Source organism: Oryctolagus cuniculus, chromosome 7, assembly GCF_964237555.1.
Source record: "Oryctolagus cuniculus chromosome 7, mOryCun1.1, whole genome shotgun sequence".
Lineage (NCBI taxonomy): Eukaryota > Metazoa > Chordata > Mammalia > Lagomorpha > Leporidae > Oryctolagus > Oryctolagus cuniculus.
In genome coordinates, this window is record NC_091438.1 from 3,458,871 (window position 1) to 3,476,654 (window position 17,784).

Below are 17,784 nucleotides of genomic sequence, written 5' to 3' on the forward strand. Positions count from 1 at the left end.
TATCAAGGGCTCCACCTTTCAGATGAGTCTTTGCAGAGAGACGAAATCAGGGGTCTTGCTTACAGAATGAGTGGGGGTTGGAGTGAGCTTTAGGGTTGGGAGGGTGCTAGACCTGAGTCTGTGCACACAGCACTCGGAGGCTAGAGAGTCACTCCTGTTGGTGTCAATGTTCCACTTCAATGCCTGTATCACAGCTCCAGGGAGACCTCCACATGGCAGACTTCGCGAATGGTGCCCAGCGCTCAGCTCCCTGGGGTCTCCCTGCAGCCTGCAGCACTCCTGTAAGGAAGCAATGGCCATGGCACATTGCGATGGTCTGTTTGCTCGGCTGTGCTCCGCTTCCGGGCCGTGTGAGCGCTTGCCAGACAACTCTACCCAACTGGTCCCGGTGTGCTTGTGCTGGTCCCAGATGTTAATGGAATAGGCAGCCCCAGGAGGGGCCAGATGGACCCAGAAAGGCCGTTCCTGGGCAAGAGGCCGCAGGGCTGCCCACACAGGTGCTTGGAGTCAACAGTTCCACTCGCGACACAGCTGGCTGGGGACAGGGCTTCTTTCTTCATCGTTGTAATCCCATGGCTTTGAATTGGGGACTGACACTGAGGTTAAAGGGCAAGGGGCCAGCCCAGAGTACTGTCAGGTGAGCTGAGGATGCCAGTGGCTGGATGGCATTGTCCAAACCAGAGCCTAAAGTCAGGGCTGAGCCTAGGGACACTTAGCTGTGGCGTGCCCTCAGGTGTGTGGCAGCTGCTTCCCTCCCTTGGGGGTTCGGGACGATGTGTCCTCCTCTATCCTGCAGTGTTTGGGAATATCCTAGAGGAATGACCCGGAAATGGACAAAGAGCCTCTGCCCTCAGCTGTCACAGGTGTGTGCTGATAGGAAGGGGCCCAGGGATCTACTGGCACAGGCAGAAAAAGGCCTTCCCCAGGGCAAACGGGAGCCCATGTGCTGTAGGCTTTACTTCCTAAGCTTTCCTTAAACGCAGTCATCTGCTGGTTCACGCCCCAGCTGGCCAGAGCTGGGCCAGGCAGGAGCCAGGAGCCAGGAGCCAGGAGCCAGGAGCTTCATCCAGGTCTCCCACATGGTGCAGGGGTCCAAAGACTTGAGCCATCTTCCACTGCCTTCCCAGGTGCGTTAGCAGGGAGCTCGATTGATAGTGGAGCAGCCGGGACATGAATTGGTGCCCAAATGCGATGCCAGCGCTGTGGGCCACAACTTTAAGTCACTGAGCCACACTGCAGTTTAATGAATATGTTGGGCCACAGGAGGCTAATGGTACCACATTGGACAGTGTGGATAACACAGAACGGCTCTGCTTCTGCTTTTAGTGGCAAGCTTAGCATCATCGAGAGGAATTGAGTCTAAATAATTTTACTTTATAACTAGTGCACCTCTTATGGTCAGCTTGGAGGAATCCAATTTTGCACACACACACAGTGCGGCTCACCATCTATATGATACCACTTTATCCATCTCCATGTCTTGTGGCCACTGTAGAGGCTTTGGAGCCCCCCCCATCCCAACACCACGCTGAACACGGGAGTCTGCTTCTACTTAGGTTTTTGGTTTTGCCCTTGGCTGGGGTCAGCGATTGAGGCACTGGGTGAAGTCGCTGCTCGGAACACTGACATCCACGTGGGCGTGCTGGGTTGAGTCCTGGTGACTCTGCTCCGGATTCGGCTCTGTTAATGCACACAGGAAGGCAGCAGCGAAAGGCCAGGTGCTTGGGCCCCTGCGGCAACATGTGGTGGACCTAACTCCTGGCTTCCGCCTGGCTGTTGTGGCCATTTGGGGAGTGACCCAGCAGACAGAGGACTTCTCCCTCTCTCCCTCTTGCACATACATCTTAAAAGAAAAAGACGAGGCCAATGACCATCCTCATCGAAGGACAAGTCCTCTGGGTGGTACCAGGAACCTCCTCGTGTTTTTCCAAAGCCAGCGCCTCTGAGGGCCTTGGTTTCCACATCCACTTTGCAAACGGGTGAGAAGCCACATCCCTGGTCTCTGAGCTGTGACTGGGTTGGCAAGGCGGTGACTGGTGGGGCTGCATCTCTCTGTCCCACGGCACAGTCGCTGCACCCTTCATTTCCAAGTGGTGTGGGGTGAGGGATGACGCCACCTGTTGAGAAAGTCCGGGACTCCAGCAAGTGAGGAGCTGGGCACGGCTTTGAGTTTCCAAGGTCTTTTATTTAAATAAGTCTTCTCGTGTGTGACTTGTACAGAAAACAATACTGACAAACATCATTCTGCTTTGATATCAGTTCCGCCCTTCCCCCTCCCCCCAAGAAAGCTCTAAAGCAGATCCGCAGAGCGAGGCGGTTGGAGACCTGGCGCAGGCGGCAGAGGCAGGCTGAAGCTGCCAGACATCCGGCGGGGTGAGCTCCTCCGGTGCTGGCCCGGGAAGCCTCTTCTATGAATCCTCCTGTTTTGGCTCCAGTCTCCGGGGTGCCACCAGGGGCCAGTGGAAGTGGGAGGAGAAGTGGAGAGGGATCAGGGGTGCAGCTGGCCCGGGGCCGGGAGAAGAGGAAGCACAGGACGCCGAGAGTAAACTGGGTGGAAAGGAGAGAGGACACCAAGGGTCACCTCGGGCTCCTCTCCTGCGTCCACTCACCCACCAGAACCACGAGGGCCCCGCGGGTGCCTGGTGCCATTCCGGGCATGCATGAAGGCTGAGGGGGGTGGGGAGGGGTAGGGAAGGGACAAACCCCACCCGGCTCTCAAGGTGAGGAGGAGTGAGCGTCCGTGTGTTTCATGCCTGGAGCTAGGGCAAGTCCATTCAATTAGGGGGCAGCAGGGACACTTGGCCCGGAGACAGAGGCCTTGTCACAGCAAGGACGACTGACTGCTGCCAGAATCCCAACTGGCAGCTGGTTGCCATGGAAACCATCACCCGTATGGCCCCAGATCATATCGGACGGCTGTCTTGGCTGTCAGTCTCCACGTCTCCCCCAGCCGTCCACTGTTGGGGTGCAGAGAGCTGGGGACAGGAAGGGCAGCAGTGCAGAGGGAGTGGGGATGTGACTTGTCAGCCTGTGAAGGGAAGGGTTAGCCGGGTGCCACACAGCAATCAGGGTGTTTCTTTCCGCGGTCTAAGGGTTTTTATGCGTGGTGGTGCGCCTGAGTGCCCATGGAATTCGGGCCACCGAGGGGAGGGAGAACATGACTGGCTCTTAAATACATGCCGGCTTGATCTGTGCCTCCCAGGGTCCCATGCTACGAGGCCCTGGGGCAAGAGGCACCAGCAGACACCCCTGCTCCACGGGCCTGGAGAACACCTGGAGGGCAGGCGAGTCCCGGGGGCCCCGGGAGTGACCTGGCACATCTCCCCATTAGCACAGCGTTGGGGGACTCGGTCTGTGGCTCGGCCAGGCTCCTCGACAAAGGACCTGCCACCGTTTAGAACCTCTTCTGTGGGGAAACTGTTCAAGAGACCTCTCGGGACATTGACAGTGAACCTTTGGACGCACATCCTGCTTCCAAGTGGGAAACCGGCCAGCTTTGGGGTGTGGTCAGGATGCCAACCGGTTTGTCGTACAGGTGGGCTAACCTCCCAGCCCCAGCCTGGTGGGGACGCTCTCTGTGACTCCCTGTTTGCAAGTCCTCGCGTACCTCAGGGCCCGTAGGCCGGCTGCCCCTCACTTCTGTGGGTCCTGTCCTGTGGCATGTTAACGCCGGGTCTGTCCACGGCAGCAGGTAGTGGGCGTTCCGGGAGGAGAAGGTCACTTGGGGGACGTGGTGAGGTATTAGGAGCACACCCTTAACATCATTGCATCAACAGCAACTGCAGTTGAGTACCTACTGTGTGCAAGGCACTTGCCTGAGCGTCAAAATAAATAAATAAACCTTTTTACAAATTCATCCTGCCTTCGTATAAACTCTTGTTCCTTCTGCTTCCCTCCTGCAACACAGCGCACACCCAGCACAAATCATTCCCAGTGCCGTCTGGGAGACTCCACTGGTCACTGTCTTGGTTCCCTTCCTGCTGAAAACCTCTGCTCACACAGGTGCTACTCAGCTCAGGTGCAGCATCCCCTGCCCCTTTCCAACCGTGACGCCTGCACCGCACAGGGTCACAATCGCAGCCACTCAAGTGTGTGAGAGGCTTCTGTGGTTTGCCAGTAGTCACCGCCAAGATCTGTGTGTTCATGCTAAGAAAAGGCACCCAGCTGCATGGCTGTGGGGGCAGCATCTCGACAGAGGGCTCCTAGCACGTTAAATACCTCTCAGTGGTAATGAGGACCTAGTTGTGAGCTGCAAGAAAAGAACTTTCAGAGAATTTTGAGCCATCTTGCTTTACCCTTTGCCACGCCGGTAGAGCAGGGTCGGAGCACAGGAGCTTGGCGTGTGTGCATCAGTACACGCAGGGGTTGCAATGTCCCAGAGTCCTTCCAGTCAAAGGCCACGCAGGCACAGGACCAGGAAAGCAAGCGCCTCTAACCTGAGTGGTGTATGGAGTACACAGTGCACGAGGCCCTTGCCTGGTTGTGCAGTTGTGAGGACGTGCCTCGATCTGGCCCGGCCCTCCTGTGACATATTTTTTTTTGCAAGTGTGGGTAATGTCCTGCCTTGCCCAAAGGGCACGTGCCATGGCCATTTGGTGAACAGAGCGTACTCTCCCTCGTACCTGTCACCTAGATGGGCGTGTGTGTGTGTGTGTGTCCGACTGGGAGCCGTATCTGGATGGGTGGATCAATGTTCCTTGTGCGTTGAGCCTGGGGTATGCCAGCGACGGACGGAAGACGTGCCTGGAAGTGCGGAAAAGCGCGTTCATTGCTAGGGACACGCGGCTGCCAAGACGGTGCCCAAGAATCGCCCGCGTGTGCCCCTGGGAGTGCCAGCTGGGAATGCAGTCTGAGGTCTGTTCCTGGGTGGAGCGGTTAACTCTGGACAGGAGGGTGTCCTCTGGGCTGTCTCTGTGCGGCTGGAAGGCGGCTCAGCCCCAGAGGGAGGACAGGCCGGCGTCCTGCCTACCTAGACGGGCAGAGACGGCCTCTTCTCCATCTGCAGGAGCTTGGGCTGCGCTGAGATCCAGAGGTCTTCCTCGTCCTTCTTCCTCCTCTTCTTCTTCCCCCGGCTCTGCTCTGGCGGCCGGCTGCCCTTGCCTGGCCGGCTCCAGCAGCAGTGGCAGCAGATGAAGACGAGGGTGAGGAGCACCAGCAGCGGCAGCCCCAGCAGGATGCCCAGGCAGATGGTGTTGAAGATGCCCTCCTGGTGTTTGACCAAGATGGTGTCCCACATGGAGCTGAAGAAGGCGCTGATCCTCTCCATGGTGCCTGGCTGGACACCCGGCGGCCCTCTCGGCTCACCACCAAGCCCTGGGCTCCAGAGGACGCGGCCTTGGCCGCTTGTAAGTTACTCCTCTTTCGGCTCTGGGTTTAGGCATGCCACGGGTAGCACCTGGAGAGACGACAACAGACAGTTCATGAGAAACGTGTGGCAACGTCTACTATCCTAACAACATCGTGGGTTTCAGGCTTAGGAAAGGGGGAGGAATTGAAGACTTACAGAGCTCATGCAACGGTGCTGAGACTCAACATACAAGACACATACATGCAGTGAGTCAACGGGCATTGACTAGTTCTTGCTAGCTACACACACCACCTTGGGCTTAGCACATAAAAACAAATAGCGTATCCGGTCTGGCACACACACGTGTGGTGGGTGTCAGTGGTCACTGGACCAGTGCACCCAGTGCTCTGGCGAGGGCCTGACTCCCTGGGCCCTCCATAGCTCTTCTTAGCTCACCTGGACACACAGGCCCACGCAACAGCTCTGTACCGACTCAGGGACCTGACCTGCCATTTCCAATGGCTCTGAAAGCCGAAGCTCAGGATAGAATGTTCACGTCTTGCTGCCCGAGGCAGGGGATTTGGTCTCCCCAGGCGAGGAGGTCACCAGAGTTCCCCCGGCCCCACCCCTGCCTGCCATGCTGTCCCACGCACTGCCTCCCACCCACTCCTGTGCCTCAGGGTCCTCTCCCCCCGAGGCTGGGAGAACAGCTCATCATCTGCTGGTTTTCTCTTGCTCCAGCAACCATTCCCCAGGCTCCATCTCTGCCTGGTCCTTTCTCCTTGGTGGAACAGGGGCCTTGGCGGTAGTCTGGTGTCTCCGGATGCCTCCCTGCTCCCACCCTGAGCTCGCTGCAGAGGAGGGGCCATTTCCCTCTCGCTGTAGCAGCGTGGCCCCTTCCCGGGTCACCCCTTTGCCTCTCCACACCTATCTTAGGGCTTAGCTATGAGGAAGAAGCTCTTTGAAGCTCCCTTTGGTCTTTGTCCCAACATAACCTCAGGGCCAGGCACAGCTCAGAGAGATTTCAGAGACCTCCTGGTGCAAGACACTGCTGTGGACCCAACCCCCGGGAAGTCAGACTTCTAGGCTGGAGGCCGCAAGACAGCATCCTGACCAGCTCTCCTGCCTAAAGGTGAGGAACCTGCAGGCCACAGCAGTGAGGTGACGTGTGTCAGGCCACGCAGAGCTGCAGCGAATGCCCAGACTCGGGACAACGGGTCCAGGGCTCGCCCATGGACGCTGGCAAGAGGAGGAACTCACAATGACAGCGCTGGTGCCTGATGCTGGGTGCTCACCACTTTCACATGCATTTGTGGGTGACAGGATAGTGCCGTGCCTACAGACACAGGCCTCGGGGAACCTGAGTCCAGAGTTCACGGTTAGCTCAGGCTGCATCCTGCTGCTGTGCACGGGAGCCCAGACGTGTGGCCTTCCCGAGTGGTGCTGTTCTTAGAGGTCTAATTCCTTGGATAACATGCGCAGGGGATGTCTCATAGACTTGGCTCCCATGTGCCCATCAAAGCCCTGCCTAACTTTATTTCTGGTCTCCTGGCATGTGACCAAGCCCCTAGCGTGACATTATTTACAAAACTTGCACTATTGTGTAACTGGCACCTACCACTCTACCGTTTGGCCCATGCAACCTGAGGTCATGCCGTAGGATGACAACCGTACTTTTAGATAGCTTTTATGAAGCAGTTACTATACGCCAGGCGTTCTTCTAGGCACCTGCCACCTCAGGAGGCGGGTCCTCAAACTCCTCCGCCCCACAGCAGGAGAGACGGAGGCAGAGGTCACACAGCGGAGTGGTGGGGCCGACCTTGCTCATTCTGGGGAGTCTGAGTGCCAGGCAGGTGTCAGCTGTTCACAAGCACCGCCCCGTGGCTTCCGACTGCCTTGTAAGGAATGAACCCACTTTGGAAAGCAGCCGGGACTTCCAGAATCTTACAAAGCTTGGCTATTCCCCAGGCTGACATCAGTGCTTATCCCAGTCTATTGCGGAAATGACTGCAAAGAGATTTTCATTCCATTGTTAGATACTTCCCAAATGCACAAAGAAAACATAACAAACCCAGTCCTGGCCAAGTCCATGTTTGCAGAAGGTATACGGCTGCCCCCACTTAAACTCAACGTGAAAGGGAGGTCTGAGCAGTCAGCCCCTTCACTGGAGGCTCTGGGTGAGCCCCTCCAAACGTCGGGTGACACCCCACAATGCGGGTCTGCCTGCACTCTGAAGCTGCCGGGCTCTCTGCAGAGAAAGGCCCCCTTGTTCATCTGAGACACCTCGGCGCTCTCATGCGCCCACCCCGTCTGCATTTTCCCTCTCCCTTCTCTGTGACCTTTATTTCACTTCAGCCTGGCCTGCTCCAGTACTTTTTGGCCCATGCAGGGGGGATATTTCTGCTCTGCTGTGGGAGAGCTTTAGATGCTCATCCTCTAATTGGATCCTACGCCTAGCTTTCCTGGGACCAAGTGCTCCACGCACAGTACTCTGGGACTCAAGTTAGAGGAAACCATGACCACAATGTTGACACACTGCTCCGTGCCAGGAGTCGTGCTGGTCCCCGTGGGGCGCAGAAGGCGCCCAGGCCCACTCTTGAGTTCAGCCAGGGAGAGAGCAAGGACGTCGACAAGGCTTTGGAGAACAGGAGGGCAGTTTTCACGAAGAGGGAGCCACTTGAGGAGGAGTCTGGAAGATGAACACGATTTTCAGAGAAACATGGAAGAAAGCAATGTCCAAGCATTCCAGGCAGAGAAAATTCTAGAACATCAGCAGGAGACCAGGGTGTCTTGTGAGCCTGGGACAGGATTGGGAGAGAAGCCAGAAAGGGTGGTTGTGGTTGGGGTGGGGCTTTGAATGTTGTAGTTAGGACTGCCCTTCCGGAAAAGGGAAGATCTGAAAAGCTGTGGACAATGTCTTCCGGGATCTCTTTATCCACTTAACAAGTCTTTGTTGAGCCCCTGGTATGTGCCATGCTCTGGGTTAGGTGTTGGGGTTCCGGTAGCCAATGACAACGATAGAGACTTGTCTGTTCCAGGGGGAGTTATTATCGTTGTAGGACCATGTCATAAAAGACAAGTCTAAGCAAATCCCAACCTGTGCTGCTTAGCTGGCTGAAACTGACGCATGCATTTGAATTATGTGTTTATCTCCGCGTCCCAGGCCCTCTTACCCCTCCCAACCTTTGTCTTAAACTAGTCCCTCCCATGGCCCCTAAAATAGCCTTTGAATAAATAGATTTCTTTTCAAGCTAAAGCCAAGTCAATAATTCTCTTCTTCATTCTACAGGTACTTATCTGAGTCTGCTCTCCATATAGCCAGAGAGAGAGTATTCATTAATATTTGGGAACCTAGGCTGGGGATTCGATTAAAAGGTATTCTTTATATTTTTTTCATCTAAGAATTCTCTTCTGGGCCCCCAGGTTACTTGCTGAGCTCTGCTAATCTATAGTGTTTCATTAGTATTTATGAGCCTTGTATTATTAGCAGCTCTTGGAAACAATCAAATACCTCCTTGGTGGCATGAATTAAAAGTTAGAGCTTCCATGGCCTGTTTTGCAAAAGAAGCCCGAGAAATACACTCTGGGAGACTCACTCTCTTCTTCAAGAGCTGCTGACACTGTTTGAAAAGCAATTTATCTGTCCTTGCAAACCAACAATAGGTGCCAAGCAACCTCATTTGCTTGTGGTTGAGGGGGTGGTGGGTGTGAGGAGGGGGAAGAGTGGAAAAGTTACTTTCAATTTGCTTGAAACCAGACTTTAAAAAAAAAAAAAACTTTGATATTCTCTGTAATATCTGGATGGGGAGACAGAGTCATCATTCATTCTTTCTTCCCTGGGCTTCTGCCTGCCCTCGTAGGAGGTGGTGGCAGGGAACAATGGTCCCGGACCCTCAGACCTGGGCTTGAGCCTTGGGTCAACCTGCATGACCCTGCTGAGTTACCGAACCTCAGCTATCAAATGGAGCGTCCCTGGTTGAGACGCTTGAGGATGAAATGGGCTCAGTATATTTAGTGTATGTTGTAAACCGTAAAGTACCATGCAACATAAAAATAGATTATCCCCAAATCCTGATGGACCAATTCTGGCCTTGAGTTTTTCCTCGCCAGCCCTCACCTCCAAGCCTCATCCTCACTGCCACAGAACCTCAGGCCCCCAACCCCATAGACATGAGAAGGGCTTTGCAAATAACCTCCTGGCTTACGGCTGGTGTGCAGGTCTGTGGATGTAATTCTAGACTCTGGCACTTGGCAACAGGACCAAGAGTCACGTGGGAACATCTGACGGTGTCTAGAGGATGGCTGAATTCATAGGTGAGGCCCAAGGAGCCAGCAGGCCCCAGCCTCTCTCCCAGGCTTTGGGAACCCTGGGCTGAGTCATTCCCACAGAGGTCCGATCCAATCTCCGAGAGCCCAGAGTTGATCCAGTGTTGCGTCCAGGGCTGCCTCTGCAGCTCTCCAGGACGCGGGTGGGGCATTCTACTCTGTATCTGCCTCTCATTGTTCCTGTTTATTAGGCGAAATCATACATGTGAAGTTCTAGAATAGTGTCTGTCAGATGGTAACTGTTCTATAGAGCTGTCCACGGCAGTAGGATGACAATGAGAACAGGAGGAGATCCATCCCAGAGTGACCTCCAGGGGGCCACACCTCCAGCCTTCCCGCGGAGCCTGGGCTCAAGTCGGGGGTTCCAGGCTTCTTCAGAACCTTGCGCTGTTCCTCCGCTGTGGCTGTGGTTCCTGGCATGCCGTGCGTCCGTGTCATCGCTGAAAACTAGGGGCGCAGACCTCTGTTGGGGCCTTTCCCTCTGCCTTGTGTTGGGAACAGCAGTGGGTTCGCTTTGTCCCCTCTACCCAAGGACCCACAGTGACAGCAGGACGGCATGCAGACCTGGGGAGGGAGTCAGAGACACGGATTCCTGGGCCCACCCCAGTTGACCCTGATTTAGTAGGTCTGGGGTGGACACAGGAAGTGATGCTCGTAACAGTCCAAGTGGCTGTGGACAACTGTCAGGTGCAAGAACTGCTGGCTACGCACGTGCAGCAGGTGACCCTCGTCTCTGAGCTTGGGGGCCCTGTGCTGAGTGAGGGAGGCGGGGAAGAAGTTCACCCGCTCCGCAGCAGCACTCTGGCCCGTCAGGAGCTGCGGGAGACGACACTTCTGGCCCTGCGCTGCCAGCACTGTTTGCCTGGAGGCCATGTGTCAGTGCCATCACCATGCACTGAATCTGCGTTTCGGCTCTGGCCCCGTGCACCAGAGGCTGAGCACCGTCACTTCTAGGCAGCAGGAGAAACACGAACAGCAGAAGCATGGGGAGGGGAGTGTTTGTGGCTGGGTCTGTGCAGGACACGGGAGCAGCACGGCAGAGGAGACAGCAAGGCCAAGGGCAGAAGAGCAGACGGCAGTCACGGTGGGGTCGGCTCTGTCTTTGGGCAATGACCTAGGGGCGCCTATTACCTGGTACGAATTGTGTTGGCCCTGGGTGTCCCGGAACAAGCAGAGCAGATCCCTGACTGTCCAGTGCTCAGAGTCTAATGTGGCAGCAGACAGTCATCGGAGAGCCATACCGACGTGTGCCAAAAGTGTAGTTACGGCAAGCGCTGTGAACAGGATGCTGGGGCAGTGGGTACCAGGCAAGAGTGACCCATCGGGGAGGTCACGAGGGCTCTGAGTGGGGAGTACTGAGCCAAGGCCTCAATGACAAACAAGCATACACGTGGGCTGGTTGTTAGGAAACTGGCGCGGTTGTAGCCAGGTGGCCGCATGGCCCAGCTACCTGAGCCAGGCTCCACCCCCACCCTAATGGGATTCGCTGCTCCTGCTTCCCTGCCTGCCCTCAGGCAAAGTTTTAAAAGGGCCTGTTCCTGCACACGTGCTCTCTCGGCCCTTCTCTCCTGCTCTCTGTCGGTTCTTCTCTCTAGCCACCTCCTCTGGGCTCTTGGCCCTTCTCTCCTGCTCTCTTGGCCCCTTCTCTCCTGCTCTCTCTCGGTTCCTCTCTCCAGCCTCCTCCTCTGGTCTCTTGGCTCTGCTCTCCTCTCTCCTCTTCTCTGCTCTATCTTCTCTCCTTGCTAGCTCCTCTCCTCTCTGTCTCTCTCTCTTACAGTCTCCCTCCCTTTTTCCTTCGTCGCCCCTTCACTCCGGTCTGTAGGGTGTTCCCCAATAAACCCTTTCCCTTACTCCGGTGTCCGGTGTGCTTTGCGACGGCTAACGTTAATATATAACACTGGTAAATCTTGAAACACAGGAAAAACTTATTTTCAGGCATTTCCAAAAATGCTTGGCACATTTTTCTTCAGCCTTTAGGTGATTTTTTCAGGTAAAGCGTCTCTAAATTTAGAACAATAAGCTCAGCTGTTAACAGTGTCTCCACCCTCCCACCCCCCACCCCCAAACAGAGGAATAGTAGTACATTTCTTGTGCTTTTTGTTAGGCCAGTAACTGGACCTATTGCTTCTCCTGAGAAGCCGAGACAGCAACATGGCTGAACACTGCAGCAGTGGCAGGCACGAGTAGGGGCCACGTGTGGGGCCCACGGGGCCGGCAGCCCTACACCACGGGTCCCTGTAAGATGTATTAAAGGCTGGCATGTGCTGTGAGAAGCCACAGGCTCTCAGGCAAGTGGAGATAGAACAGTGTGTGCTTCGTCCACAAACCGTCACTGAGTTGTGAGAGCGAGGAGTGGCAAGAGAGGATTTCAGGTGTTCGGGGGGAAAATGGAGGCTAGGGTGAGGGGGACGTGGCAGTGGAGGGGGCCACGTGGCCTGGCTCCGAGGTTCTCCAGTGGATGGGCGTGGAGACGCTGAGGCAGGAGGACACGAGGAGTGTCCTGCGCGTGCACGGCCCTCCTTCTCCTGGTCCTTGTCTCCTACGAGGTCTCTGAGTCCACACACACACACACACACACACACTTCTGCTTTCCTGAGATAGGAATCCCACCGAAGAGTCCACCTGACTCCCTGTCACCTTTGCTAGGGGTTGAAACCTCTTACTCAGCCCCAGGTCTCTCCACCACGCCCGTCTAAACCTTACCCCAGCTCTCAAACTGCCTTGCCTTGCAAAACCCCTCTGGTTACGAAACTCTGCCTCCCCCTCCCTCCTCACACACACACCACTCCAGAAACCAAGGCTCTCTGGCAGCGAGCGAGGGCTTGCAAGGGAGCCTCGGCCCCTGGTTATTAACTCTGCTGCCCTGGATGAGTATTTTCTGGGTGATCCGCACCTTGCTAACCTGACATGCCCCGACACGTTGCAGCCGCGCTCAGCACTGCATTGCAAGAGTTGTCAGATCCTGGCAAAGACTCTGCCCGTAGCACATTATGCTTAGTACTTAGACCTGGCTCTAGGCATTACATTTTCTCCCAACTTAATTGCTTCAAATAACCCGTCCTAATAAAAAGTCGGAGGCTCCCTTGTCCTCTGAGAGTGTGCCTTATGTGATGGGTAACTAGATAGTATCAAAGGAAAATAAACGGTATTTTTCCTCTGAGTCGACATTATGGTTGCAATTTTGAACAGAAGCACAAATAGATCAATATAAAAATGATTAAGGCCCCATGGTTATTAAAAATAAAATGATGCTTCCCTCCATAGATAGTTTGGATTTGAAGGCTTCTAAGATGGGCCATCTGGTTGGATTTCCTCACGTTACTGATGAGGACTATGTGAGCTCTCAGCAAAGACTACCTGACAGCTGAGTCATCAGGATGAGAAGCATCCTAGCTCGCCCTGTGCCAGGTCTCCCCAGCAAAGTCCTTAAAAACAAGCCCCGGGCAGTGCTCTGCGAGCCGCCCACCACCACTCTGTTCCTGGCCACCTCACACCTCTGTGGGTCATGCGCCTGAGGGCTGGCCGAGGGGTCGTGGCTCCTGAATCTCCCCTAGGTCCTCCATGTGCGCTCTCTGCTTGCTCCTTGGCTGGCCAGGTGCAGGAGATACACGGTGGACTCCAAAGGCCCCGGGGGCAGTGAGATGACGGTGTGGAGGTGAGCTTCAGTGCTGCCCACAGGGAACAGGGCAACCAGCGAGAAACCAGTGGGTGAAGCCAGTGGTTTAGCCTGTCCTGACGGATGCAAGTGACACAAAGCTAAGCTGGCGATGCTAGCAAAGTGGGGAGAGCCCCACCGCTGTCCCGCCGTGCAGCTTTGCAGAGGGACTTGTCTGGATCAGTTGAGGCTGAGCCCCAGTTCTGGCTCTACGGCTCCCGCGCTGCGTCACCCCCGGCTGCCGTTCCAGCTCTCTCCGGGGCTCAGTTTTCTTGTTTGTAAAATGGAGTTGATAACAACTGGGGACTGTGAGGATTAAATGAGCCGGTAGAAGCTGAGCGCCTCAGAGCCTGGCCTGCTTATCTGACCCTAAACAAACAGGCTGGCCAAAATCAACATTCCGGGACTCCTTAGCTAGTGATGGTTTCCTTTGCCTTCCTGGAATCTGGGGGTTCCGGAGTCGTGACTTTCACTATCCAGGACCCCTCTAAAAGGTGCTCCCTCCCTCCCTCCCTTCTCCCGCCTTAAGCGGCTTCCAGACCATTTTGGTCATCGTGGTTTTTCAACGCGACTGTTTCAGAAGTGGAAGGTGGCGTCACTCAGCACAATTATTGAGAGTTTCTTCACCTTCTGTCCACAGATCTCGCATTACGGGGCAGTTCGGGATGCGAGCCTCCTTCCTCATCCCACACCGGATGTCTTTCCGTCTCTCCCGTCTCTTCTCTTTCCTTCCGCCAATGCATTTGATGAGCTCCCAACACCTGTCACTTCCTGTCTGAGACACTGCAGACACAACCATGACTAAGACAGCACGGCAACGCTGCCGAGTGTCCACAGAGAGAAACAAGCAGTAAACAAGTGCGCAGTAAACCCAGCTATCTCGCCGGTGCTTTGGTGAAGCGGCTGGAGTGGCCTCTGCAGAGGTGACCTTGAACTGAGGTTGGGAGGATGACAAGAGTTCAGTTGCACACACAGCTAAGGGCAGAACCTCCTACGTAGCAGAAAGAGCCAAGGGGAAGGCTCTGAAGTGAGAACGAACGTGGCCTATTGTGAGAGAGAGGGAGGCAGTGCTGCTGACCACAGCGAGCGCCCATGGTAAGCTAGGCCTGAGTGAGAGAGCTCTGTGGGCACGGAGGGCAGAGGAGGGGACCAGGAGGCAGAGGGGCCCTCCTCTTGAAAGCTCTTGTTGAGGTGGGCATTCAGGCACGCTGGTTAAGCTGCCACGTGGGACCCCTGCATCTCGAACTGAAGTGTTGGTTCCAGTCCCAGCTGCTCCCCTTCTGATCCCATTTCCTGCTAACGGGCATCCAGGGAGGCAGCCGGTGATGGCCCAAGTACCCAAGTCCCTTTCCCCCACATGGGTGGGACACCTGGATGGGGCTCCAGGCTTCTGGCTGCCCACCCAGCACAACCCTAGCTGTGTTGGGCATTTGGGGAGGGAACAGCGAATAGAAAACTCTCTCGGGCCAGTGCAGTGACGCAGTGGGTTAAAGCCCTGGCTTGAAGTGCCGGCATCCCATATGGGCGCCGGTTCTAGTCCCAGCTGCTCCTCTTCCGATCCAGCTCTCTGCTGTGGCCTGGGAAAGCAGTAGAAGATGGCCCAAGTCCTACTCTCCTGTGTAGGAGACCTGGAAGAAGCTCCTGGCTTCAGATCAGCACAGGTCCGGCTGTTGCAGCCATCTGGGGAATGAACCATCGGATGGAAGACCTCTCTCTCTGTCTCTCTCTCTCTTTGTCCCTCTCCCTCTCCTCTCTGTGTAACTCTGACTTTCAAATAAATAAATAAATAAATAAATCTTTTTTAAAAATCTCTCTCTCCCCTTTCCTATCACTCTACCTTTGAAATAAATAAGGGGCAAGCATTGTAGCACAGTGGGTGAAGCCGCCGCCTGCAATGCTGGCCTCCCTTATGGGCACTGGCTCACATCCCACTATTCTACTTCTGATCCAGATCCCTGCTAATGGACGGCCTGGGAAAAGCAGAAGATGGTCCGAGTGTTGGGGCCAACCATGTGGGAGACCCGCATGAAGCCCCTGGCTCTGGCCTGGCCCAGCCCTGGCTGTTGTGGCCACCTGGGAAGTGAACCAGCAAATGAAACATCTCTCTGTCTCTCCCTCTCTCTTTGTAACTTTTTCAAAGTAAACAAATACCTCTTTAAAAGATAAAAAAAAAAAAAAAGTCATTGTTACCATACTTGTCCAAGCCCTCAAATGACTATCTGGCTTTTCCTTCCTTCAATTCACCTAAAATCCCAGCGTAATCGTGCATCCCCTGCTTAGCCTGGCTGCAGTCTGTGGTCCCTGGGATCTGCCCCTCTGTCTCCACAGCCTGGCCTTCCATTCCACCTCTACTTGGAGGTGGGCTGGGGCATTCTCACGTCCTGTTTCCAGCCCTCACACGGCCACGCTCTGGCCCTTGTTCCACTTGCCAAGATGACCCCCGCTCCCCCCACCCAAGCAAGGGACTCCGTGTCCTCCAGGCTTCCTCTGTGGGGTCTTCCGTGACTTGCTACCCCCTGAGCCACCACAGAGCCGATCACCCACCAAAGGCTGAGCTCCTTGGATAATCCATTGTCTGCTTTGAAAAACTGCAAGAACACAGCCCAGTGCCAAGGGTGCTGGATCTCGCAGCACTCTGTCCTTGCAGACTGGGTTTTCTGACTCCCTGCAGCTCCTGAACAGCTGTGCTGCCCACTCCTGGTTTAACACGCAGGCCAGGCTTCACGCTGATCACAGCCTGCGTGCCAGTGAACAGCCAGCCAGTGAGCGCCACCTTCAGTCTCTGGGCCAAGCAGAAAGCTGGCCCCGCGTCCTTGCCTCTCTCCTCTGCTTGGCCGCCACGTTCACTCTGTCAGCCGGTCTGTCCGTCGGCTCTACCGCTCACACACACCCAGAATCCAGCCACTTTTCTCCATCACCATTGTCTCTCACCTGGGTCACTGCCACGGCTTCCTAAACCAGTCCCTCTGGTTTGACTCTTCCCTCGCCATAGCCTGTCGTCCTCCCATGACCCAGATCCTGCCGCCCCCGCTCGCTTTACACCCAAGGCTTCCCGTCACCCCAAGTGTGCAATCTAAACTCCTCCTCCTGTCCCACAGGCCCCTCCTCTATCCGGGCCCTGTCTCCTCTGGCCTCCTCCGGGCCCGGTCACACCTATGTCGGAGCTGTCCACCCTGTCTGTCCCTTCGCCTGGCCCCTCTGTCCCCAATCCTGGGGTGACCGTTTCACCGATTCAGGTCTCGGCTCACGTGCTTCTCCGCTCGGATTTCTTCAGCTGCCACCTCGGCAACAGCCCTCTCCTAGCCGGGCAGTCTGAGCGGCCCCACCTCCAGCCGGCCCTGCAGTGTGTCCCTCCTCCACAGGGCACGCTCTGGCCACAACAGGGGGCAGGCCTGGCCCGTCTGCTCAAGTGCCCACAGTCTGGGACGAAGCAGACCAATCTAAGGATGGGGTGAGGGGCCAGAGATCTTGGCTGCATGTCCATCAGCTCAGCCAGGTGACTGGTGAGAAACGGCCACAGGCGTGGACGGTGCCTCTCCACTCATTCAGTGCCCTGTCCAGGCAGACCCTCCAGCCTGAAAAGGATCAGGGAAGTCCACGCCCCGGGAGCAGCTGGGAGTGAGGTGTGTGTTACCAGCTCCTACATGGTCACCTGCCTTGCTCTTGCTCAGTCACAGAGCCCACTGTGGCTGGGACTCTGATAACCAGGGGTCCTTTCTTAATTACTATGTGCTCTATGTCAGGTTCAGCAGAAAAGAAAATGAAAAAGTTCATTTCACCTGAGGTTCAATGAGTCCATCTTTCAATCAATCAAGTATTAATTAAGCCAGGCTAGGGAATCCAGAGGAGGTAAGAGAAACCCTCTCTCCTTTCAGAGGCGACACCAGGGAAACAATTAAGAGTTATTTGAGAACGAGAAGAGTTTAGAAAGGTTTTCATCTGGATTTTCTTTGAATTCCTATCATGGAAGGCCTGGAGTCTGATTCCTCTACTTTCCTCATCTCTCTCTCCTCCCCTCCCTTCCTCTTTTTTTCTCATCGTTAATTATGCCGTCTGCAAAGGGCTCCACGCCACAGGGTCCAGGAACGATCAGTCTGTCTTAACCTACCCTCAGGTCTCGTCACTGGCAGCCGTCTCTGCTTCCCTGCAAATCCCACCAGGCCTGCATGTGACTGACGCTCTCTCCAGCCCTTTAGCAGATCGCCAGCCTCCTCCTACCTGCCTTCCTGAGAGTACCACGGAACGTCTTCTCCCTCCTAAATCAGAAAGCTGGAGTCAGGAGTTTTGTCTGCACCAATAACATGGATGGGGCCTGGGGATTATTCACCTAAGCTTCTGGAGTTCAGTGTCTTCCTTCCGCAAACTGAGACATTAGCATCTTTCTTGGGTGTTTAGTGCATGCCCCCTGGGCATCTGGCACAGTGCCTGGTGGAAAGTGGGCTGGCCCTGAGCACTCGCTGAAGGGAGGAACGGATGCACCCAGGGCTAGCTGCAGTCAATGAGACAACACGCGTGA

At 55.4% G+C, this 17,784-nt stretch overlaps 1 protein-coding gene across 4 annotated transcripts in view; it reads right to left on the reverse strand.

The window, feature by feature from the left end:
- Positions 1–2,164: 2,164 nt before the first annotated feature.
- Positions 2,165–17,784, reverse strand: part of KIAA0040 (KIAA0040 ortholog) — a 34,577-nt gene continuing 18,957 nt past the window's right edge. For 2 of the 4 annotated variants that reach the window (XM_051856984.2, XM_051856983.2), the window contains exon 2: positions 2,165–5,395. In XM_051856984.2, coding sequence (XP_051712944.1) covers positions 4,970–5,266 — 297 coding nt within the window. In that variant the 5' untranslated portion in view covers positions 5,267–5,395 and the 3' untranslated portion in view covers positions 2,165–4,969. The remainder of the gene's footprint in view (positions 5,396–17,784) is intronic. The other 2 variants (XR_007923734.2, XR_011390247.1) reach the window with 2 other exon arrangements.